The 23,914-nt window shown below is 40.0% G+C and overlaps 2 protein-coding genes across 3 annotated transcripts; one reads left to right on the top strand and one right to left on the bottom strand.

Moving 5' to 3' along the window:
* The first annotated feature begins 1,195 nt into the window (after window positions 1-1,195).
* On the top strand, window positions 1,196-15,779 carry LOC103175130 (integral membrane protein 2C). Of its 2 annotated transcripts, none has more exons than XM_042339391.1 (6): window positions 1,196-1,320; window positions 11,453-11,590; window positions 12,474-12,665; window positions 13,243-13,360; window positions 13,730-13,879; window positions 15,266-15,779. In XM_042339391.1, the coding sequence occupies exons 1-6, from the start codon at window positions 1,234-1,236 to the stop codon at window positions 15,355-15,357; spliced, it is 777 nt and encodes a 258-aa protein (XP_042195325.1). In that variant the 5' UTR covers window positions 1,196-1,233; the 3' UTR covers window positions 15,358-15,779. The 2 variants fall into 2 exon arrangements, with proteins under 2 accessions (XP_042195325.1, XP_007886104.2); XM_007887913.2 differs by having other exon boundaries at window positions 13,243-13,353; window positions 15,266-15,329.
* Window positions 15,780-20,871: 5,092 nt separating this feature from the next.
* LOC103176311 (lysophosphatidic acid receptor 6-like) lies at window positions 20,872-22,535 on the bottom strand. The gene is made up of 2 exons (XM_007889771.2): window positions 22,172-22,535; window positions 20,872-21,824 (listed from the first exon to the last, which is right to left on the bottom strand). The coding sequence occupies exons 1-2, from the start codon at window positions 22,179-22,181 to the stop codon at window positions 20,872-20,874; spliced, it is 963 nt and encodes a 320-aa protein (XP_007887962.2). The 5' UTR covers window positions 22,182-22,535.
* Between the last annotated feature and the right edge of the window lie 1,379 nt (window positions 22,536-23,914).

The following is a 23,914-nucleotide window of genomic DNA, read 5'->3' as shown; positions in this document are numbered from 1 at the left end:
GAGAAGATCACAGAGGTAGGAATGCGCAAGGACTTGAAGAGATTTATAGAGGAGAATAAGGATCTTACAGTTAATCTACAAGGGCCAAGGTGGGCAAGCAAAGTTCTGTACAGAACAGGATGTAGGCATCATCGAGTTTTGCTTGAGCTGGAGTTTGTTTATGGTGGAGCTCACAGTTCCAAGGCGCTGAAAAGGGCTCAGGGATGAGTTATCCAGAGTGGCGAGTTAGGCGTGTGTATAAATATAGATAAAAACAGTCGGGATGTTGACAGCACGAGTTAAACAAGGGTTGCGTTATCAGGAGCTTACTGTATGTGCGACATGTAAAGGCTTGCACAGTACAGGTGGCTGTGGACACTCACTCACTCTCCAGGCTGATGAGTGAACTTTGGTCATTAAGATGAGGACGTGGAGTGGCTGCTGATGTCTTTGGAATCGAAACCTATTGCTTATCGTGAGGTAGAAAACTGACACCCGAAAAAAAAGGTGTCATTTTCGAGGTTTCCAATGCGAGTATTATTATGCGGGTACTGTGGGTAAGGACGCTGTGTGGTTGAAATAAAGTTTTTTTTCCCCCTCATTTTTGATGAGCAGGAGGAGGCTTTTTCTTTAAAAAAAATTCCCCTCCCTGCCCCCCCCCCCACCCCAAATAAAAAAATCCTGCTTGAAAATCAACTGAATAATATTTCCTACATGGAGACATTTCAAGCACACACTTATAAAGTCAATTCACTTTACAGTCTTCTAAGGAAGCGCTTCGAGATGTCGAGAAGACGCGAAAAGCGCTATATGAAATGCGAGGATTCTTACCATCACCATTATTATTATTATTATTATTATTTATTGATCCAGAGGGGTGGGAGAATGGGCAATTATTATTATTATTATTATTTTAATATCACGTCTTCGGCACCGCCTACAACTCTGTCATTCTTTCTCACGTCAAAATAATTGGAATGAATACGAAATGGGCGTTCTCTTTCCTTTCAAAAAAAGACACAAACACACACACAGATTCCTTTGGTTGTGTAACCCTGAAACTGCCAGAGAGCTGTGGTGTTGGGGAGAGAGAAACTGAAAGAGAAGGATCAGCACCAGAAAAGCCTGACATTGTTTCAGCTGCAGAGAGAAAGATAGAGAGAGAAAAAGAGAGAGAAAAAGAGAGTTTAATATTAATATTAATAAAAAGGACATTTTTTTTTGCATTTTTTTTTGCAAAAAAAAAATTGGAAAATGGTGATGATCGCTCTGCCCTCACTTCTGGGGCAGAAAACAGACGCCGAAGCGGATAAAACCGAGATTCTGATCCCCCAACAAAATGTGAGTGGGTTTGATGTGTTTTTTTTTGGGAGCAGTTACAGTAATGTCAACAGTAAATAAACAACGTTGCAGCTGTAACCTTCACTGCTGCATTGTCTGTGTCTGTCTGTCTGTCTGTCTGTGTGTTGACAGTGTCACAGATACAGAGTATCATTCATTATCTATCAATTAATTGAGAGAGAAATAAAACAAACCCTCTTCTCAGAGTTCTATTCTCTGGGATTTTTCTCTCTCTCTCTCTCTCTGTATTTTTTTCTGTCCATCCAGGGCTGACACACCAGGGGAAGGAACTGGGTTGCTCAAGGCTGTTTGGGTCAGGTTTTCCTGTGTGAAATGAAACCAGACGCTGTGGGTGTTTTTTTTTGCTGCTGTTATCTTCTCAATCTCACATTTCTGCAAACGTTGCATACAGCAAATTTCGATTTGTCGCTGTTTTTTTTAAATATATATATATATCTCATCAAATGCATCTTTTGCTGACCAGAGGGACAGACTCTGAGCAATTGCTGCTGTACCTCTTCCTCTTATGCTATACATGGATTGGGTTTAGTCTTATAAAAATATAAATATGCCAGGAATTCGGTGGGTTTCAGTGACATGATTAAATTGGGTATATACCCTTTTTGATGATGGTTGTTTACATGGTAATTATGGATTTTTGTTTACCAAACCACAACATTAGCCATGATGTCCCCACTCAAAGCCTCTCTTGTCTTTTTCCTCCTCTGCTCCAGCCCCCCCTCACCACCCTCACCATGTTTTCTGGTCCAAACCACAGTGGACTGCTTCCCTAACTGCAAAAAAATCACATTAATTTACTTCCTCCACCTCAGTCTTCCTGCCCAGCAACACCCCCACCACTCCTCCCGACCATAGCATTAAGCTCAGCAAAACCAAAGCTGATCTCAGGTGAGTCACTGTGATCTCACAGACTGACCCCAGCTAGGAAACGGGTCCTTGACTGTCAAAAAGGCTCAGCGCTTCAAAAAAAAAGTACAACAGACTCCTAGAGGAGCAGGTCAAGGCTGGAGCAAGAGGACTCCTTCATTGCCAGTTCATTAATCCCGCCAATATAGGATGGAGGCCAGAATTAACCTTGATTCTCCCCCACTCAAACCCAAGAAACCTCTGAATGGCCTAAAGGTAAGAACAGTGGCCCAAGGCAGGGACACCAGACTGCACACACACCGCCCCATCCCCCTCTCCATCCTGCACATGTTAGAACATGCCTTCATCGGGAAGCTGAGCCCTTCCATGGGATTTCTCTCCAGCCTCTGCTCCACACGAGATGCTGTAGCATCAGATTTAAGCAGCCTGGCAGACAGCAGGAGAGAAAGACTGGGCATCCTTTCCACCAAACAGATTTCTACTGCAGTCCGAGTGCTTAATTCTCGATTTTTTGCACCTGCAATTTATCACAACTCTTAGTTTATGAAGATTCAAGTAGCTGTACAGTACTTAGTATCTTATTGCCTTATCAATAGATTTTATGCTATGAATTTATCACTTGCAGCCACCCCTAGGAAATCATTTCCCATCTAATGGTTTATACAAACCTGCATGTGGAGGTGATAAATACTGCTTATTAACTGCAATCATAATGTTTTTCATTGTGATTCGTATTTATTTGGCTCAAGAGCTGGTTTAATTATTTTACTGATCCATTTTGTTGCAATGCAAGATTGTGAAGTGGTTGCATTTATTGAAAGATGTGAATAATGTGAAGCATGTTGAAGACTGATGTCTGCGGGGGAAAAGTCTAGGCGAGGTCCACTATTCAGTGTGTGGAATAAGTCTCCTAAAACTTGCTCCTTGATTTAAACTAGTTTTCATCATTTAATCTACATTGTGAAAATGAGTTCCAAGCAAGAAAGGGAAAAACTGTTTCCACTGGTGGGTGTGTCGGTGTCAAGGTCACACATTTAAAATAGTCTCTAAAAGAAGCAGAGGGGAGGTGAGAAGAATTTTTTTCTCACAGCGAGTTGTTCGAATCTGGAACATATTGTCTGAAAGGGTGGTGGAGGCTGATTCGATAACTACTTTTAAAAACGCGGTGGACGGGTATTTGAGGAGGACTGGTTTCCAGGGTTATGGGGAGAGAGCAGGGGAGTAGGATTGACTTTTGGGATTGCTCTTTTCAAAGAGCCAGCACAGTCTCGATGGGCCGAATGGCCTCTTTTTGTGCTGTACGATTCGATGATTCAAGATATATTTCCGAGTATCCGGTGGAAATTATTGACTATATTGCTACAAGTTTTGGACTTTTTTCCAGCAGATAATGACAACGAGGTCATTTCTGCAGGGACTGTAATGGGAAGGGAGTTAAAAATATCAAGAATTTAGATTTCACAAAAGATTTTTTCAAGAAATGAGCGATAAGAAATTTCCTGTGACTTAAATATCATCTAACATTTGCTGGGGAAGATATTTTTTTCTCTCTCTAAAATCTAGGTTCTCCCAATGACCATGTGCCACAGCAGAATAGAAGGTTGAGTTTTCTGATATCAACTGAGATAGACTGTAGCATTCAACAGTTAGCCTCAGTTCTCTTGGAATAGGGAGGGTAAAGTAAGCCAGTGTTCCAGTTCTGAGTTGTCATTGTGAGATCCCTGTAGGAGGATGCATACTTGTGGACAAGATTAGATTCATTTGTAATGCCCCTGAGGTCATATAAACTGCAACACACATTCTCGGGGATCACATAGGAATAATGATCACCGGAGTTTATGAGAAGCCAAGTGTTTTTAGATTAGCGTTATAGAGCCTCCGTCGTTTGTGACGTGAAAACAATTGAAGTGGGGAGGGTTATGAAACAGTAAAGTAATTTACCATTACCTTTTATGTACACGTTTGGGAGGCCTTTACCAATGTTAGCTTAAAATGATGAATAGATCGGTAATTTGGCACACCTGCAGGGAAATTTCCATCAGAACATTGATGTTCAAAACAAACTGTTATATCCTCTGAAGGTTTGAATCAATGGTTAGGCAGTGCCTCTTTACCCAAGTTGTATTCTAACACCTCAATGTAATGAGACTTTATTAAAGTATATAGAGTCCGGTGACCAGAATAACATTGATTTAATTTGGGTAAGAACATCTTACGAGATTTTGGTATACCCTCCAGCTGCAGCATCTAAGCAGTGCACTGTCACAGGAGAAGGAATTCAATCCCTTGTGTGGAGCTCAAACTATAAACATGTAACCCAGAGGCAGGAATTGCTGTCAACTGAACTACACTGTTAATAGAGCAGTCTTTAAAGTGCCACATCCAAAGATTTTCTCTCAACCATCAAAATGACAAATATCTGGCAAAGAATCTTCAATTTATCGCTTTCTTTGCAGGTCAGCAGTCTTTAACTGCTCGATAGCAAAATGCAATGCAATAAAATGCAATTGGAATAAGATACCTGTAACTCTCTGCAATTCATTTCCCTGGTTATTGCAATTGAACCATGTTTTTAATTTTTTTTACTACACAAGTATAAGCCTTAAGCACATTGCCTTTCAAAAGAACTATGAAAAAATAGCTTCCATATTAAGACTACATTCAAGATGTTACCATAATTCTGCAGGATCTTTGCTTTTGAGTCTGGGATTTAAAGCTAACACCATGTGAAGTTTTCAACCCCTGCTATTTTCTGGATTACAAATTCTTATAATGCAAAGGTGCCAATATGACTATTCAAACACATGCAGTATGAGGCCCACTTGATGCCCTGACTGTAAGTGTGGCAACTTGAGCAATTGTACAATGTGATGTCTCCCTGCGGTCATCATGAAGCAGCTGTGCTTGTTAAGATTATAACATTGTGACATGTCAGTGTTTCATTGCATTGTTGTTTTCTGCCCTTCGCTGTGTCATTGTGCATTTGCGAAATGAAGTGCCGACTTCATGATCTACCAAACCCGAGATGTACTGAGATTGGAGGGGATGCAGAACAATTGATGCCTCAACACTTTGCAGCACTGAATTATAGGAAATACACTCTAATTAAACGCTTTGTTTTCATAAACAGGCTTTTCAAGATGCATAACCTGAAATAAGAGACAATAAGAGGCAAGGTTAACACAGTAAATAATAAAAATACCTTGTAGTTAGTATATCTCCCTCAGTTTTAAATGTAACTCTTCCGACAATGTGTCACTTTGAAGTGTAGTGATTGTTGTTCATTTTGCTAAACTTAGCAGCAAATTGAATGAACAGCAATTTTGAGAATGTATTGTAAGGTTAAGATGAGAAGAGTTCACTATCCCACAGCTTCTGTTATGTTGGTTGGCACATTGTTTTATATTGAAATTTTTAAATTGTACCTTGTGTCACATTGATCCAGAAAGCTGACTGAGAAAAAGCACACTTCCATCTCCATTACACCAGGAAACCACCCAAGAGTTATTTGGGGAGGTTGGTAACCAGAAACCAAGATTTCCATTCTTTCCACATTTTAGTGATTTTCAATAGCCAAATATGGAACAGATTTTTCTTAGAGAGAAAAAAAATTGGGAGTAATTACAGGGGAAATTGCCATTTTAGGGACTCAATTAAAAACCTGTTCTTTTATTACTTCTCAGGTGTCTCAGTGAGTGAGTCTCCGCAGTAAATGTGTTCAGCAGCAGGGGGCAATCAAAATATTGAGCCAGAAGTCGTTACTCTATGCCTCTTGGAAGTCCAGTTCTGGGAAACAACAATAATGTTTGCTTGGGAAGGGAAAGCAATCCCCATTGTATATTATTGTTGCAATAATATTTGTGATAGTCTGTATAATGAATGATATTCTCACTTGTGGAGGACTCCCATCACTATTGTGTCAATACGGAATTGATGAATTTGTCAGATTCATTTCACACATGCCCTCTTCATACCCAAAGAGCACATTGGGGATGAGAGAGAGCTGTGGATACAATGAACAAAACATTTAAAATTAAATCAACATGTATTATTAATGTAATCATCTCCTGACAAGTTATAGTCGATTTAAAAATCATTAATCATTGGTTTGGGAATTCAGTCAATATTGTATTCTTCATATTAGTGAATTTGATTGATGTCAAACCAAATGTGTGCTGTCAGCCAACATCAGCAGAATTTTAAAAAAGCACAAAAATAGAATTGAAAGCGTTGCGAGAAACCTGACTGAAAATAATGAATAACAGGTTCATAGGCTAGAGTGCAAAGGCCTAATCTTCCCTTGTTTTTTTGGCAGTAAACAACAGCCAGTAGTGAAGGTTAGCCTTTCAGATAAAGTGGAAATTATTCTTTAAAGCATGCCACGCAACCCCAGTCTTTCTTTAATCTGTGATGCGCCTTTAATCTGTGATGCACGCATGGTTATTTGTACCAGGGAACTGAATGTTTGGGTGAGTTGATCTGTGCCTTTGTCCTTCAATCAACCAGCCTATATTAAATTCCCAAGGTGAATCACTGGCTCTAAAACATCGAGTATTTTAAGAGAATGTCAATCAGCATCTCTGATAATGTCAAACTCTCTATATTTTCCTGTTTTTAAGTGGAGCCAGCGCACACTCCAAATTGACAGCTAAGAGAATTGAAGTCACATGAGCCCATCCACAATAAAGTCAATGTCCTCTCAATCAAGTGTCAAAGGAATTTCCAGAGCCCGTCCAGAATGTAGGATTCTCTACAGATGTGCCTAAAGTGAGAGAAATGAATCTCAAATTTAGCATTCCATGCTGATGCTGCACAGGTTTCTCTGTGGTTTATAGGTTTATCCAAGTCTATCTGTCAATTCTTAATAGGTTTATCTCCTACCCACATTACCAGCTGTTTAAAGGCACAAGTTAATAGACGTATCGAAGTGGTTTGATTTACATGGTGTGTTGTGAGTTTGTAATTAGCGAGATCTGCTTGCCTGGAGAAATATGACCAAGTGCCTCCTTTGTTGGTGGTTGTGTGTGTCTGTAAGCAAAGCTCCCTTATTCTGCTGGTCTATACAAATAGCTTCTCTTAGAAATGCTTAAATCAATCCCAATCAACTAATAAATGACATTTTTACAATATTGTGTGGTACAAAATGTTCTGCCACCCAGAGTAAATCCTTTCAACTACTGAGCACATCCTTTTATAATATCTGGTGCTGAAATCAGCATAAATCACAGCCATTGTGAGTTCTAGTGCTCTTGCCTCAGGGATTTTTTCCATAAATTTTTAATGGATCTTTAGAACTGAGTACCTTTGTGTGACATATAAGTAGTTTCAAAACGACAGTCAGGAGTCACATCCTGGGCATATAATTCACAGTAGACTTACCACAGGTTTTATGAGGTAACTACAATTGATGATTGATTCGAGTTGAGATCCATTAAGTGGTTGGACCAATGAAAGATGCATTAACATGTAAGCTGCGAATTTCTTTTAGTCAGCTGGGTGTCTGACATATGCAGAAACCAAGCTTAAGAGCATCCAAACCAAGCTGGGAGTTCCATGCTTCCCACCTATACGTGGAAATCCCAGAGGTAGATTGCTGGAATGGAATGTGCACTCTCTCTCCCTGGAAGCACATATCCTGCTTACCTAACTCCAGAAAATATTAAGTGCAGATTGGCAAGAGCCAAGGCTTGGGGACTCTAGAGTGTGCAATGGGGTGCTGCTGGAGATTAACCAGCTAAAACCCCACAGTTTCCCATTGCCACTGCCTGGCAAGCTTTTCCATGGCTACCCTACCCGTTTGGATTTCAGGATTAACCGGAGCTGAGTGGGAAGAGTCTCTGCCCCCAGTGACTGGTCTGCCCTTCCAAGTCCTGCTGATGAGCCACTGCAGACCCGCCTGGCTCAGGAACTGGCTACCAAGACTGCTACAGAAGGCTGGCTCGATTCCGACATTTCGCTGCCAGGCATGTCACCTTGGAGCCAGTGGAGCGACTTACCCCCAGGAGGGATAACCTGTGAAATTGCAGTAAACATAGAGATTACTGGAGACGTGAGAATTAAAAACTCAGAAGCTATTGCTAAGTCTGGTAAAAGGTTGTCTTAGGGTGCCACAGGCTTGAATCGTGGTGCTTAATTGTTATTTGTACTTCTACTTATCTATCTTTTTGCCTATCATACTATTAATCCTGCTGGACGCTTGAGATTGACTGGCTTTGGAAACCAGTTTAGTTGGGAGTTCAGCCTAATTGTCTGTTTGTCTCCTCTCTCGTTCATATTGATAGTCTTAGTGGAGTTGCAACCTTGAAACGTATATTTTTTAAATATAGTTTTAATTGGCTTAGTGTTGTCCATAGCAACCCTGGCACCAGTAATAGCGGCACTTGAGAGACTCGGCGCCTGTAATGAACTTTTCACTGTGATGCAAAGCAGCGTAATCGATGCATGCAAATCCAGTTTTAGTTTCTGTTACTTATGCTACTCAGGCTGACACTTCAGTGAAGGTTCCCAGAGAGGGTTAGTTGTGCCCAGGCCAGGATAATAAAGCTGCTGATTTGTTTTACTCATCCATTCAGATTTCCCATTTGTGGGTAGGAATTTCAATACCACAACTATTCACTAAATTCAAGCGCTCATTAGAGTTGACCCCTATTTTTGTGTATGCCAACGAGCCCCTGAATAAAATATCCGTACAGTTGCTTGGAACATAAGCCTACCCAGCCCCCACCTCACCCATGGTAGTCATGCCAATTAGATATGGGAGTGCAATCCGGTAAAATATAATATTCCAGCAAAAAGATGTTTCTTTTCATTGGGGTGGGTGGGTGAGGTAATATAACATAACGTGTAGGAACAGGAGTAGGCCATTCGGCCCTTCGAGCCTGCCCCACCATTCAATCACGGCTGATCTTCTAATCTAACTCCAGCTAATAACCTAACCCTGCCTTATCCCCAAATCCCTTAATCCCTTTTGCAATAAGAAATCTATCTATCTCAGTCTTGAATATGTTCAAGGAAACATTGTAATTTCAGGTTCTGTTGACTCTTTTATGAGTGGGGGGAAAAAAGGATCGCCATTCAAGCTATGAAATGTGTTGACTTTTGTTAAAAGTCACACCTCTTCTGAGGTTAGTGCTCAAGAATATGGCTAGGGTAGTAGAAGGCTCTGTATTCTCCTTTTCTAACTGTAACACCTGATGTGGAATCCTTAATGCTGCTCAAAATGGGAAATGTTTAATTCTCCAGCCTAACACTGCACACTGTGATGGGCACAATATTCACTCAAATACGTTTTGAAAGAGTTGAGAGAGATTCTAGCATAGGACATAAGTGTCTTAATGTACTGCGTATAGGAATCATTCCACTACATAACTAACAAATAAATGATTTATTTACTCGACTGTTGGAATCTCGCACTAAAACTTGGAATCTGAGAATCACCTTGGAAACTGGACATCATTTATGTATATCAATCACTGCTCTTTAAATATGCCTTTTAAACCTTAGAAAGTAACAGGTCCAATCAATTGGAAGGGGCCTCAGATTTATTTGTGCGTTACTCAAAATAAAGTACAATTGTGCCCAATGCACTATTTATAAGTGGAGTCTGGAAATTGGCTGTGTTTCTCATCCCTTGCTGCTAAGACTCCACTGGCTGACAGCATGCTTGAACAGATGGTAATCAGATCTGATAGAAAAGCCTATTGACCTCATATACTTCACAACACTGAAGAAGCATTTCCCATTCCAGGCCACCATTCAATTTTGCTTTTTGTCCTTTTAAGCCGCTGTTCAGCTAACAGTGAACTTGAACAAGTTAATGTGCATTTGGGGCCTTAGGTTTTCTTTAGTGAGATGCAGTGGGAATCTTCGTACTGGCGCAGATTCAAAATAATTATTCCATTGCAAATCCTCGGCATTGACTGATCACAGTGCAAAAAAAACAAATGGTGTACTCAGAACGGTTGAACGGGTTTATGTTTTTAGTATAAATCGGCGAATAGATTAGGCACAGTAAAAATATGCAATTTGCTGGAAACTGAGGTAAAAATTGTTGATTTCCTTTAGTTTTAATGCATGTACCAATGTACATTCCATCATCTGCTTACATCTACGTCAACTATGTGTCTCATTTTATCAAAGCACTCAGCCATGTCCTCTATCAATCTTTTTTCCTCAGTGATAACAATTTGACTTCTTTGAGTCTCTACATAATTTAGAGCCCTAAGTCTTGGAGTCAGACCAGTTCTTTTCTTAACTTTCTTCAATGCATCAATGTCTTTTGAAGATTCGACGCTGATGAAAACAGCACAGAATATTCTAAATTTGGTCTTACTAATGAATTATATAAGGTTAAAATAACCTCTTCAACCAGAAATCAAATATTCGCGAGATGTATTTCAATACTTTATTAGTCCTATTGATAAAAGTCTCACACTCACTGGATAGTTTGGAAAAACTAACATAATAATCCTACCGAAATTTTTCTTTTCTTCCTTGTACTAATGAAAACACACTTTGGCTTTACCAATATGTATTTTATTATGTTTATTTATTATTAATAATAACAATCCTTACGTTTGTAGCGCCTTTTACATAGGGAGGATGTTTCAAAGCGTTTCACACAATATATATTGTAAAGTGCAGTGACTGTATTTGTGGTTGTCCTGTATTAAATTTGCCAGTTGTACTGCACATTTAATGTCAATGTGGCCCAATCATTTTCACTGCGCCAATCAAAACCGTGCAACATTAGCATTACTGATTTCAATGATGTTATCTTCACGCGATAGCCTTGCAATGCAAATATTATGCGTTGACTGCAGTTTACCTGCAAACGAGGAAGGGTTAAGTGTATCTGCTATCCTTTAATTTTTCCACTTTGTTTGCCTATATAGCTGTAATGCTACCTATCACTGTCACCTGGCTAGTGTCTGTCCTCAGCTACTGCACGAATCCCTCTTGAATAAATATACAAAACATCTTCTTAGGTTCCTCCTTTCTTTTTGGTATGATTCACAAACACCTGATTTACAGCGATCATCTTTTGGTCTTTATATTTGCAGGTTCATCTGATTTATTCTTTTCTTATTTACTATTTGTAACAACCTGAAGATGTGATAATTGTGATCCGAGGCTTACGTGGAAATCAAAACATAGGCATTTGTACACAGTTGTGCAGAACTCCATGTCGGATATAAGCATCATCTCTATCATTTCTATTAATATGGCTTTTCTTTCAAAACAGGAAGAGCAGACTGTCCCAACAGGGGTGCGTAAGCCTTCAGTGAATGGCTTTTGCTGCCTGGCCTTTGGATTGATTGTTCTCCTCTCTGGACTGATCCTGAGTTCCATCTACGTCTACAAGTACCATTTCGCTGTTCAGGTACAGAACACATATAATATTGACCAGTCGGTATTTATTTATTCATTTCTAATTAAAATAAATATTTATTTTATACTTTGAAATCGTATATTAAATGCCAAAATTTAATAAGGATTAAAGTAGCGATATTAACTGATTAATAGTGAATATTTTGTGGATTTTTGTACTCGATTCGTAGCAGAAAGCTATTGGTTTGATCTTGGACTAGCACCAGAACTGCTGTATGCGTAGATGGTAAAGGAGACCACTGTTGGGGTTGGCTGTAAATAATAATAATAATAATAATTCTTGCATTTGATATAGTGCCTTATTGTGCCTTTGAGACATCTCAAAGCACTTCACAGAATACATTGTAAAATGAATTGTGAATGAAATTCTCATAGAGGTTGATTAACCTGCCAGCATTCAATATAATGAAACACATTTCCTTCTATATCAATCTTATAATTTTTTATGATCACACTCTTCTCTCCTCCCGAAGTTGACCTTTTCCTTCTATTGGGGTGTAGATCCACAGGGGCCATCCACCAACCATTATTTTGTACAAATAACCATTATCTGTGCAATCATTGGCAGTGAGTAATTTTGTGTATTTTCGAATAATCTATAACTGGTAACCCCTACATTGTTTGATCTGGCAAATGAAAGGACTGCTTTGTAGCACGTTGCCGTTTGAACTGGATTATTTTCAGCGCAATCGTGCAGCTCATGAAATGACTGCGGCTTAAGTTTGTAATAGGTGCCCATCGAACAAAGTGAACGGTGGGTATTTTAAGGTGAATATTTATAAGTTTGTTTCCCGCTAATTGTACCTTCTGTATTTTTTAAATGTTAACCGTTACTGAAAATGTTTTGACTTTAATCTTTTCTGCTCTTTAAATAGCTCCCTCAGGACAACTTGTTTCACTGCAGGGTACTGTATGATGAGGATTCTGTCTATGCACCTTTCAAGAGCCAGATGCAACTTGACGAGGATGTTGAAATTTACTTGGAGGATGAGGTTGAGATGATCAATGTCCCAGTACCACAGTTTAGCGGTGGGGACCCTGCTGATATTATTCACGACTTCCAGAGGGTAAGCAATGAGCACGATGCAAATAGCGGGAAACAAATAGAAAAGAACACAAGGAATCCAATTGAAAGGAACAAAAAAACATTCACTAAAAGTAAGCTCTGTGTGATCTCAGCAGCGACATTTCCACAATGCTTTAGTTTTGGAGGAGTGAATATTATTATTTGAATCGTATATTATCATTACAAATTTAAGAGGCTTGTGTCATTCTTACAATGCTGCTAAATGAGTGACACAACATGTCTTGCTGTTCAGCTCAAATGTAGCATCCAGTGCTTAATATCCCACTACCATTGGGATGTGACGGCCTTATTGATATGAAATGGGAGGAAGGCAAGAATTAGATAGATATTACTGCTGAGCCACTCCTGTGCTCTATCCAACTTCCAGTTTCAGAGAGGGTAATTATCCTTGCATTTGATATAGTGCTTTATCACGTATTTGAGCCATCTCAAAGTGCTTCACAGAATTTACCAAGGTGAGAGATTGTGCACAGAAACACAATTAGATAAAGGGGAAAATACCTTTACCTCCTGCCCCTCCAAAAATTAGATTTTTAATCTAGATTTATACTTCACAGAGGCTGACTGCTTACCATGACCTGTCTCTGGATAAATGCTACGTTATCGAACTCAACACCACCATTGTCATGCCACCTCGCAACCTCTGGGAACTGCTTGCGAATGTTAAGGTAAACCGTCCGTGTCTCGTTAAGCGTTTCAGGTGAATACTGCAAGGATGAGAAATGTTTGGCGATGGATAAAGGTATATTGGAGATGGAGGTAATTTGTTCATAGCTGTTTAATCCCTTCCAGCACAGGGTTGTTGGTTAGTTTGGAATGAGGTTTCCTTCCATTGGGTCTGGTGGGGGATGAAACGGAAAGGAAAACAGATGTTCTAAATGTCAGTACACAAGTCCAATTCCTCCCTCCCTCCCTCCCTCCCACCCCTTCTCTCCAACATAAAGATCGGCACCAACTCAAATGTAAATTAACACCATGTACAAAATATGCAATTTATCTCAGTTCCCCATTTGAAAATAAATAATCAGATTGTTTTCTTCACAGAAGGAACCTATTTGCCACAGACATACATCATGCAGGAGGAAATGGTCGTCACAGAACAAGTCCGCAACTTCTATCAGATGGGTGGCTTCATCAACAGACTGTGCAATGGGAAAGAGACCTACAGGCTGAAGCGCAGGAATATTAAGAGAAGTAAGAAGTTAATTGTAGCTTCACACGTTCTCCCCTCTGCCTGAACTCTCACCTCAATGAGAAGGACAGGAATGAAAAGCAGAATTCTCTACTTCAGGTTGACTACTGATAATGTCGTCTCTGCTGGCAGCAGATGAGCTTGCTTTGAGGTGCAGTAATGTATCTAAGTTTGTATCTAAGTGACTACCACAACAACAAGATTCCATTTATAGAGCGCCTTTCACGTCAGGAGGACGTCCCAAGGCGCTGTACAGTTGGGTCAGGACCCGAGGAGGGGGGAAATGGTCAGGGTGAGGAGGGAGCGAGGAGGGGGTAGAGAATCGAGAGGGGAGCCGAAGGCTCAGTCAAAGAGAAAGGTCTTGAGACCGGCCTTGAAGGAGGAAAGGGAGGAGGCGGCGAAGGCACTGGGGGATAGAGTTCCAGAGCCTCGGGGCTGAGAGGCTGAAGGCCCGGCCACCGATGGTAGGGCGGTTGGGGCGGGGGATGTGGAGCAGACCGGAGCCAGAGGAACGGAGGGTACGGGCGGGTAGGTAGGGGGACAGTAGGTCAGAGAGGTAGGAGGGAGCGAGGCCGTGAATGGCCTTGTAGGTGAGGGTGAGGATCTTGAAATCGATCCTCTGGGGGATGGGGAGCCAGTGGAGGGGAGCGAAGGTGGGAGTGATGTGGTCGCGAAGCCTGGTGCGGGACAGTACACGAGCTGCAGAGTTCTGAATGACCTGCAGCTTGTGGAGGGAAGTGCCGGGAAGGCCGGCGAGGAGAGAGTTCCCATAGTCCAGCCTTGAGGTGATAAAGGCTTGGACCAGAGTTTCAGCAGCGTGAGGGGTGAGGTAATGCCGTAGTCTGGCGATATTCCGGAGGTGATGGAAGGCAGTGCCATTTGTGGCGTGGATATGAGGGAGAAAGGACAAGATGATAACTGCCATTGAATAGTCCCTGAATATTGCTGGAAACGGAAGGAGCTCATTGAAAGTCCAGCTGGCAAATCCAGAGCAAACTCATCATGACTCAATTTAACATGCACCCAGAGAGAGGCCTATAGTGGGAGAGAGACAGGTGCTTTTTCGGTAAATTGTTTAGGGTCAAACTTTGTATGTTTCAAGCATCCTCACTTGATTAGCTTTGCTAATCGTTGGAAACAATAAATGAACGAAATAACTAAATTAGCGGAATGCGTTTTAAGCTCATAAGAAATGCTGGACGAAAAAAGACCAAAGTCTATCTAGTTTGCTTTCCACCTTCCTGGCAGTCGCGTATTAAGATACTTGATCCTCATACTGATTTATAAATCCCATTCAGTTTCTAATCATCTTGCCTTTTAAAATAAACATTGTATTGGACGCCCCATTTAAATGGCCTGTCGGTAATGATGTCCAAATTCCATTTCAGCCATTCAGAAGCGAAGCCTCAAGAGTTGCCGCCATATAAGACACTTGGAAAACACATTTGTGACAGAAACGTTCATCTGTGAACAAGAATGAGGTGATACAGTTCCTGCGATGAGCGAGTCACAATTGCTTGTGATTATTATTACAACTCAAAGGCAACATTGCACTAGTTTTTGGCATTCTTGGTGTTTCCTGTGTTTAGTCTGTACAAGAGTTATTTCATTATAGTGCTTCTACATGGTTACTGTAACATTTTAATGTTGTGGCAGTTGCTTTTGCAGTACTGTGCTTATGAGCAAATAAATGACAATCTCCCCCTGCCCCCACTCTGCATGATAATTGGTTGAACATTTGAATTGTGAGTATATTTTTCAGCAGCAAAGTTTCAGTTGAACGGACAGAGGAAATTGCTATTTTAACCAAAATGAAAAATTGGTAAATCTAGGTTTGTAAACCTGGCAAAAAAAAACAGCGAATGAGTATGTTCATATAGAATAAAGTGGATCAACCAGAAACAGGCTGCAAGTTTTCTTTTTGCTTTGCTCTTGCGCGCAACACGGCCTGATTGCCTGAGGTGAGACTGCATAAGTATGACACAGACCCTTACTTACTGTGCATACGTTTACAGCCACGTTCAGCCATATACACACCGTGTTGATCAGAGAACCCATAAAATACATATGGATACTTAGCTTAAAAATAAATAATATTCCTTACATTTGCTGTAGCACCTTTCATGTTCAGGGACATCTCAAAGTGCATCGCAGGATTTACTGTGAAGTGTAATGACTGTATTTTGTAGGTAGATACGGTAACCAATTTGCGCACAGCAATGTCCCACGAACAGCCATAAAGTGAATGACCAATTTTTTCCAGAGGATTGTTGGCCAGGACACCAGGAGAAACTCTCTTCTCTTTTCAAATAGTCTTGTGGGATCTTTAATCTCTACTTGAATAGGCAGACAGGCCTGGAGTCGAATATCTTTTGTGAAGATAATGGAGCCACTCTGAAATTTCAGGCTTTGAACTGTGGGGATCAAAGTCACAACATGTGTCTTATGCCCACAACCTTCTGACTCTGAGGCAAGAATACAAACAACTGAGCCTCGCTGACACCAACCACATTTATAGGTGGATGTAACTTTCAACTACACAAAAATAAAGATGCACAGCAGAGTTTAGTTACAGGCATAATCAAGTTTAATCGTGTGTGAATTTTGTGTAGAATTGACTCAAAAGTTGATGCATGTGGCAAATATGTAGAAAAAATTAGTATAATTATTATACTGTAGAAATGGGTGCATTATATTTGACTGGTTATAAATAACAATAATCCTTGCATTTGATATAGCGCCTTATCATGTCGTTGAGACGTTTCTGGAACTGCCTTCCTCACTCCCTTCACTTCACCCTCTCCCTCTTACTAGTTTCAGGTCTCTGCTGAAGATCTTTCCTTTCGACCGCGCCTTTGGCCACCTTCCTCCCCCTCCCCCTCCCACTGGCTCGGCCCTGGGATCCGTTACTCTGAAGTGTTCTGAGACACCGTCCGGCGTGGAGGGCGCTATATAAATCCAAGTTGTTGTTGTTTCAAAGCGCTTCACAGAATATACAAAAAGGTGAATTAACTTCATTTTGTGGGTGAACTGCAGCAGTCAATTGCGAACAGGAGTGTCCCATAAATAGTCGTGGTTTGAGGAACCAAACAATTTTTTTTAAGTATTTCTTTTTCAACCAGAAAGCAAAATGTTCACTGTGCACAGTAATATGGACTGTGTGTAGTTTTGTCTCAACTGCAGGGATGTATTTTGTTGCAAAGTTACATGCCTGTTTCAGAAGATGCAACCACAATTTCTTATTTGAAACAGTTTGCATTCACTTTATGCTGATTGAAAAATTGCTTTGCAAAATAGAACTTAATTTTTTTTAAAGGTATATATTGTTTCCCCTTAAGGCTTGATCAAGTTATGATTAAAGCACGCTGAAAGTTAGCGTGCAAGCATTTGGGGGTGCATATTTGGTTTAACATTGGGGAAGTGAGTTTAGATTGAAATACAGTCTCTTTGTGAAGTATAACGGGAACCGGTACATTTCCAGTCAAGCACATTGTAGAGAAAATAATGCAGAGCTCAGTTTCTAAGTCTCAAGTCATTTGAAAATGATGATGTAAATACTTGTAAAATCTCAATTTTAAATGACTTTACATGATATGTAAAATATTATAGGAGCTAAACAATACTACATGTCACGGTATCAAAATTTTAAGTTGACATTCCACCTCCTCCCCTGTTATTTCATGTGAAAGAACTTGCAGAGTGCTATTATAATAAAACCTAGAAATTTCAGTCAGGCATTTCTTTTTTAAAATTTTTTATAATTAAAGTGCACCAAATATTTCCTGATGTTTCGACTTGATAGGAATCAGTTGAATCTATTTGCTGTAAACGAGACTGTAAACTGCTGGAAGATTAGAATGACAGTGCTGTTGACCCCTGAAACATCGCAGCAACCACACTCAGCAAATGTCAATGATCTCCTTGTCATTTACAGTGTGGCGGTGGAGGGAAGCTGTACTCAATGTTTCCTCCCCGTCTGTTGGGTAACTGGAGTAAGGGTGCCATATGGAGCCTCGTCATTTCTTTATAGAAAGAGGGAAATGAGAAAAACAGTCATTTCTGGTTCAATGCTGCTCGCTTTGTGGCAGCCCTCTCTCTGGATGTATTCAGGTACACCTTCGCTTATCAATCATGCAGTGCTCCATGACTGAGCGAACTGTTGCAATCTAGTGGTCACTATTGCACAACCAAAAGTTACAAATCATTGAGCAATTGGCTGAATCATTCATTTCTTCCACTGATTGTTGCCTAAGATAGTGTGTTTTTAAAAACATTGACATCTTCATAATAGTAGCACTTCACAGCAACAAGAACTCAGATTTGCATGGCGCCCTTTACACAAGTAACATCTCAAAGTACTTGAGTGTGGTTTGACGTTAAGCTGGAAAGGGAGGGGAGATATCAGAAGGCCACGGTCAAAGAGGAAAATCTTCAGGTGTGATTTGCAATGGGCAGAGAGTGGGCAAGATGGAAAGATCGAGGCATGGAGTTTCATAGTGCTTCTTCATAGTATGCATTTTATTTTGAATATGTATGACACATCACAAAATGTAACCGCATTTGTTGCGAGCAATTTCCCATATCCTACAGCGTATGATCAGAGACACGATATTCTTTCTGTGCGTGGGTGACCACTGTTCTGCCAGATAATTCTCAAACGCTGCTCTTGGTGTATGTGCTTGGAGCCACAAAACCAAAAGTAGGTGCTATTCTAAATGTAGTACATTGTATGAAGCCCAATGTGCCAATTTAGGTCTGAAAGTAGGGCATCAAGAATACCAGCACTAGTTTGTGACGTTTACCTCGGCTCTTCCTCAATTAATTCTCTGTCCCTTTACTCTTTTGCTCTCAGAGCAAACTGTTTTGGAGAAAAGTGTTAGGAACTGCAGTGGAGACCACTTCACTGGGCTATTATGTGTGTTATAAGACTTAAGGGGAGCCCAGAGCCAGAAACATGATATGTCAGTAATGGGCAAACACTCTAAACATCTACAACCACCATCCAAATACCTGAGCACTCCCTGCCCCCACGCCCCTCAAACCCCCCCATGCAGTGATAAACAGTGATACTTATTTATAAAATAATATCTATAAATGTGAATATTACATCTTTTCAGCATCATTTATTAAATGACAGAAGCCATTATTAGCACAAAGGTATATTTATTCACTCAGTAGTACAACAGCTTGTACAACATAATATATAGTACGTTAAATATCAATTTGCAAAATAATTGCAAAATGAGCTTTTACCAAGTAATTTACACAAAGGCATTGCAATAACAGCAACAACAACAAGATTACATTTGTATATCATCTTTCATGTCGGGAGGACGTCCCAAGGCGCTGATAGCAATATAGCATTTAAGCAATACTTAACTTTAAAAGAGGGTTTTGAGACATTAGTATGTCCAAAGCAAACATGATTTGCTGATATTCCATGTGTGAGGAAGCAAAATATGACTACTGTCTAAAACCAATTAGCTGAATGGATTAATTATCCAAACATAAATAGTTTTTCAACTAGAAATGATAAATGGGTGACAGAACTTATCTTAAATATTCAGTAAGATATTGACTCAGGCACTGTAAGACTCTTAGCAACTTCTCTGACCATTGCAGCAATTATTTGCCATTACAGCCCCTGACTCAAGAACATTTACGTGAGCCCCGAATAAATGGAACTAAAGTTCCCTGTTGCAAACACTGTCGTTTATAAAGCAGCTGTAATCAGATCTTGCATTAGAGAAGAAATACTTGGGTGAAAGTCTCATCATCCTTACAGCTACTTTAATAGAATCATAGAAATTGACAGCACAGGCAAATCCTGTTTGAGTTGTGGTCACCCTGCTATAGTTTGATCATCCCTGATTCCAAGTTATCAGGCGGAAGTTGTTTAAATTCTTGTAAGCCATGCAGATTTCACTTCATATTTATGATAAAACCATTGCTGTGGTGGCGTGTACTTCATTTTGCTTTACAAAAAGTGACTTACATTTACTGTACGCTACTTGTGTAGAGTACAGTAAATGATAAGAGATGGAATTTTCCATAAATCAACCACTTTGTGATGCTGTTTATGACTCACTCTGTGATGTTCTTGTGTGGTATGCCACGCACTCAGTTTATTTTCCATGCAATAACGGTCGCGCCGCCTGAAAAATAAGCTTAAAATAAAAGGATAAAATAATTTTGTGTGATATCAAAACCTTTTCACCGATTATTTCTCAGTGACGCCTGAATGTACTCGTGTCAGCCGCATGCGTTGATAGCACATTGTAATTGCCATGGAGGTGCTCCAGAAATCAAGGTAGTTTCAGCAGCAGACAGGCTCCAAAACCACTCTGCTTTATAATGGGGGCTTCGTAACAAAAAGCACAGCATAAACTGGATGTTAGTCTCAGTATCTCCAGAGAATTCTGTATTCGCTGTGTTCTGTCGCCGTGTTTTTAAAATTCCACAAAACGTGATGCTCAGGAATCTTATATTACTATTTGGATATTAGAAATTAGCATTTATCACTGTGATGTTAATGTCATACTATTGAAATATTTTACAATGTTTGTGCCTTTTTTGCCTTTAATATCTATTGAACTCTTTTTTTGCCTGTTTTTAATTACTTTGTGTTTGAACTCTTAGGTCCTAAACTGCATCCGCCCTTCATTACTGGAGCACACATCTCACAAATTAGGTGCATAACGAGCTTTAGAGGATAATAAGGTGACAATCCAGAGACTGGCCACTTAAACACTGTTTCATTATTAGACCAGACAGATCAAATGTTCTTCAGTTTAGCCCTCCACAAACACAAAACATGATATAACATCAATATCATGGATCAGTTGAGCTCCACCAAAATGAGTTTATCCAGCTCTCGCAATGCAATATTCCACAGGCATTGAAAATCAAGTGCAGCAACATAGAAGCAGTTGTTTAGTTTAAATCATTCAAACCCCTCAATACGATTACTTTTTCGTCGTCACTCCAATATCCATTATTTTCTGTTCAATTTAGCGGATAGTACATAGAGGCATTTTGGAAGTTGGCTGATATGTGTGGAACATGTTTCCTCTGTGCTCTTAAGCTTTGGTTTCATGAACTCCTTAATGGCCAAATAATAGTAGATCGCATCGAGGCAGCAGTTGATGTTACTCAAACACTGACAAATTTGAAGAATGCTGCGTAGAGTTATCAAGTAGTCTTGTGAAATCAGCTGTTGTTTTAGTAAGAAGTACAGCAGCATGGCAATGTGATAAGGTGCAAAACAGAGAATGTAAATTATCCAGTTTGAAAAGATAATCCTCACTGGTATAATTCTGTTTGCATTGCCATCCACTGCGGAAATACTTTTTCTCAGTGTTCTGATTGCTTGGATTGAACAAAACGTCATAGTAACTGTGCATATTACAAATATTGCTTCCATGGTCATGGGAATTACACCCCGTTCCCAAAACTCATCAAAATGAATAAAACAGTTATTCGTATCCATATTAACGAAGTAATTTGGGATGCTGGCTGACCACACAAAGGTCCAAAGGGCAATGCAGATTATTGCAGCTTTCCTTGGGGATCTGCAGGTCCTTGCCATAAAAGGTTGCTTTAATGCTATGTAGCGATCGATTGCTATAAATGTTATCAATAAAATAGATCCGTAAGTGTTCACGAAATACAGGGATTCAACAAACTTGCAGAATGGGCCGCCCAAAGTCCATTGGTCTTTATTCCACAAGCCATCCATTTTAAAAGGCAGTGAGAAAAGCAGAAAGACATCCGAAATGATCAGGTTGGCCATGTAGATCATGGGTTCCGTGCATTTCATTACTTTAAAACACAAAATCCACAATGCGACCAAATTGATTATCAAACCAAGAACAAATGTTGGTGTACATACTACAAGCTGAAATATATTCACACCCAGGCTCGTGTTCGTTGAATTCCCCATTTCTGCTGAAACAAAATAGAAATCGGTCATTATGTCATATTTTAAAATAGAACAGTAACTATTCTGTCTGTCTTATTTTCTTCCACTCTCAGTTCCTTTATATATACAGTAAGCTCCTGATAGCTTGACCCTGTCTTAACTTGTCACTAATATTTAAGTCATCATGCTGTCAATATCCACTGCATTTATTTATGAATCAATACATATGCCTAAAATGCCACTCCTCACTGAGCCCTTTTCCTTTGGAGTGACGAGTTATCAGGAGTCTACTGCATGATCACTTCATGAGAACTTGCATTTAAAACTACAACTGTATATTTTCAACATAACAAAGAGCTACAATTCCACTAACCAGCAGCCATTGTGGTGTGAACTTTCCCAGCCGCTCTGTCTGAAACTTGTAGATAGCGTTCACCACAAACTTGTAGAACGTACTCTCAACGGTAAACTGTTTCAGTTGATGTAACTGAAGCTTGTACCTCAACACACACTCCAGGGTCTGCAAGCCTTGAGTCTCGTCAACTAGCACCAAAACCTCCTCGGAATTAGGTAAGCAGTGTGTATCACTCCGGTGAGAGAATAGTCATTCCATTCCAGATACAAAAATGTTCATGCAAATGTCATGGAAATGTGAAAACACTCCACGTTTCATTTTGATACCCGCAAGATTTATGCAAAGTTTCCACAGCCGTCAGACACCTTATGACCCAAAATAACCCCCCAGACATCCTGTGTGTGCAGAAAAAGCAAAAGGATTTCATAGTCACTTGACTTTTTAGACGATGACCTTCAAAAACAGAAACTAGTGAGGATTCTTTACTAACTATTGTTTGCAATGATTAGTGTCAGAAGGTGAAGACAAAGCTTCTTTTAAGATATTGTGTGAAATTGGGATCAAGCGTTTGTCAGAAACCACACCAAGGATATTATTAAGATGTTCTATTAGCAATTATAAAACCGCATAAACATCACATTACACCCGACACATTATCATTACTTGTCCCTCTTAAATGACTACTAAAGCACTATCTTAACAAAATACACTCAATACTAAAATTTTAAACATGTATAAAAAAATTAAGTGATATATGAAATGTGCCTAAATAATCTCTTAACTGTTTTGTATGTATGTTGGGTGCGTGTTTTAGTAAGTAGGAGAGATATTACCAAGCAGGCAGGAAATCGTAACGAAGTTCTAAGGCTGGCACAAAAGTTAAACACGGTCTCTGGAGTGCTTCTGGCTGCTTCTCCCTGCAAACATCGTTTGCTGGTCCACTCCGGCAAGGGCTGAACTTGTTCTCTTTGCGGTCCACTCCGGTGAGAACTGGACTTGTCCTCTTTCCCTCAAAGGCACTCTTCTTCCTCTCCGTAGAGGTTCGTTCCCTTCCTCCTCAGAGGTTCCACAGAGGCTCCTCAGAGACTCTCCAGAGACTGCCACCGAGGCTCTTCCAAGTCTCCTCTCGAGGCACTTCCTGAGGCTCTTCTCTCAAGATTGTTTTTTTCTACTATTGTCTATTGATTTTTATACCCCTTTTCACCAACCATCCGTGTTCTAACTCTTTTTCCCAAGACTTCTTTCTCACTTTTCCCAGGTATTCTTTCCCTACCTTCAAGTTGTTTCTCCTTGTACCAGCTGGTAGTATCTTCTGCAAAAGAACAATACTCCTCCTATTCCACCTTATCTAGCCTGACTAAACCACCTGACTTTGTGTCCCTGAAGTTTCAGTCCTTCTTTCTAACTCTGTCCATGTGACCTGCTCACTTTAAGTTTTAATTCAACCATAATTTAAAAAATATTAATTGTTGTATTTGATATAGCACTTTTCACGTCTTCTAGACATCTCAAGGCGCTTCCCAGAATATACAATAAAGTGAATTGACTGTATATTTGTGGGCAAAAGTAATTCATCACTTGTATAAAGGCATAATAATAATCCCTCAAGAAAAAAAAACAATAATAAATTGCCACTTCACTCCACGACTATTTGTGGGACACTTCTGTGCGCAATTTGGCTGCCGCATTTTGCCCACAAATATACAATCAATTCACTTTACAGTATATTCTGTGAAGCGCTTTGAGACGTCTAGAAACATG

Source organism: Callorhinchus milii, unplaced genomic scaffold (genome assembly GCF_018977255.1).
Source record: "Callorhinchus milii isolate IMCB2004 unplaced genomic scaffold, IMCB_Cmil_1.0 Scaffold11, whole genome shotgun sequence".
Classification (NCBI taxonomy): domain Eukaryota; kingdom Metazoa; phylum Chordata; class Chondrichthyes; order Chimaeriformes; family Callorhinchidae; genus Callorhinchus; species Callorhinchus milii.
The sequence above is the reverse complement of the archived record's forward strand: the minus strand, read 5'-3'. Positions and strand labels throughout refer to the sequence as shown.

Excerpts from the sequence above, each read along its gene's own strand:
- LOC103175130 (XM_042339391.1), top strand. The coding sequence starts at position 1,234 with ATGGTGATGATCGCTCTGCCCTCACTTCTGGGGCAGAAAACAGACGCC. Across the intron at positions 1,321-11,452 it reads TTCTGATCCCCCAACAAAAT|GAAGAGCAGACTGTCCCAAC; the intron begins GTGAGTGGGTTT and ends CTTTCAAAACAG. Across the intron at positions 13,880-15,265 it reads GCGCAGGAATATTAAGAGAA|CCATTCAGAAGCGAAGCCTC; the intron begins GTAAGAAGTTAA and ends ATTCCATTTCAG.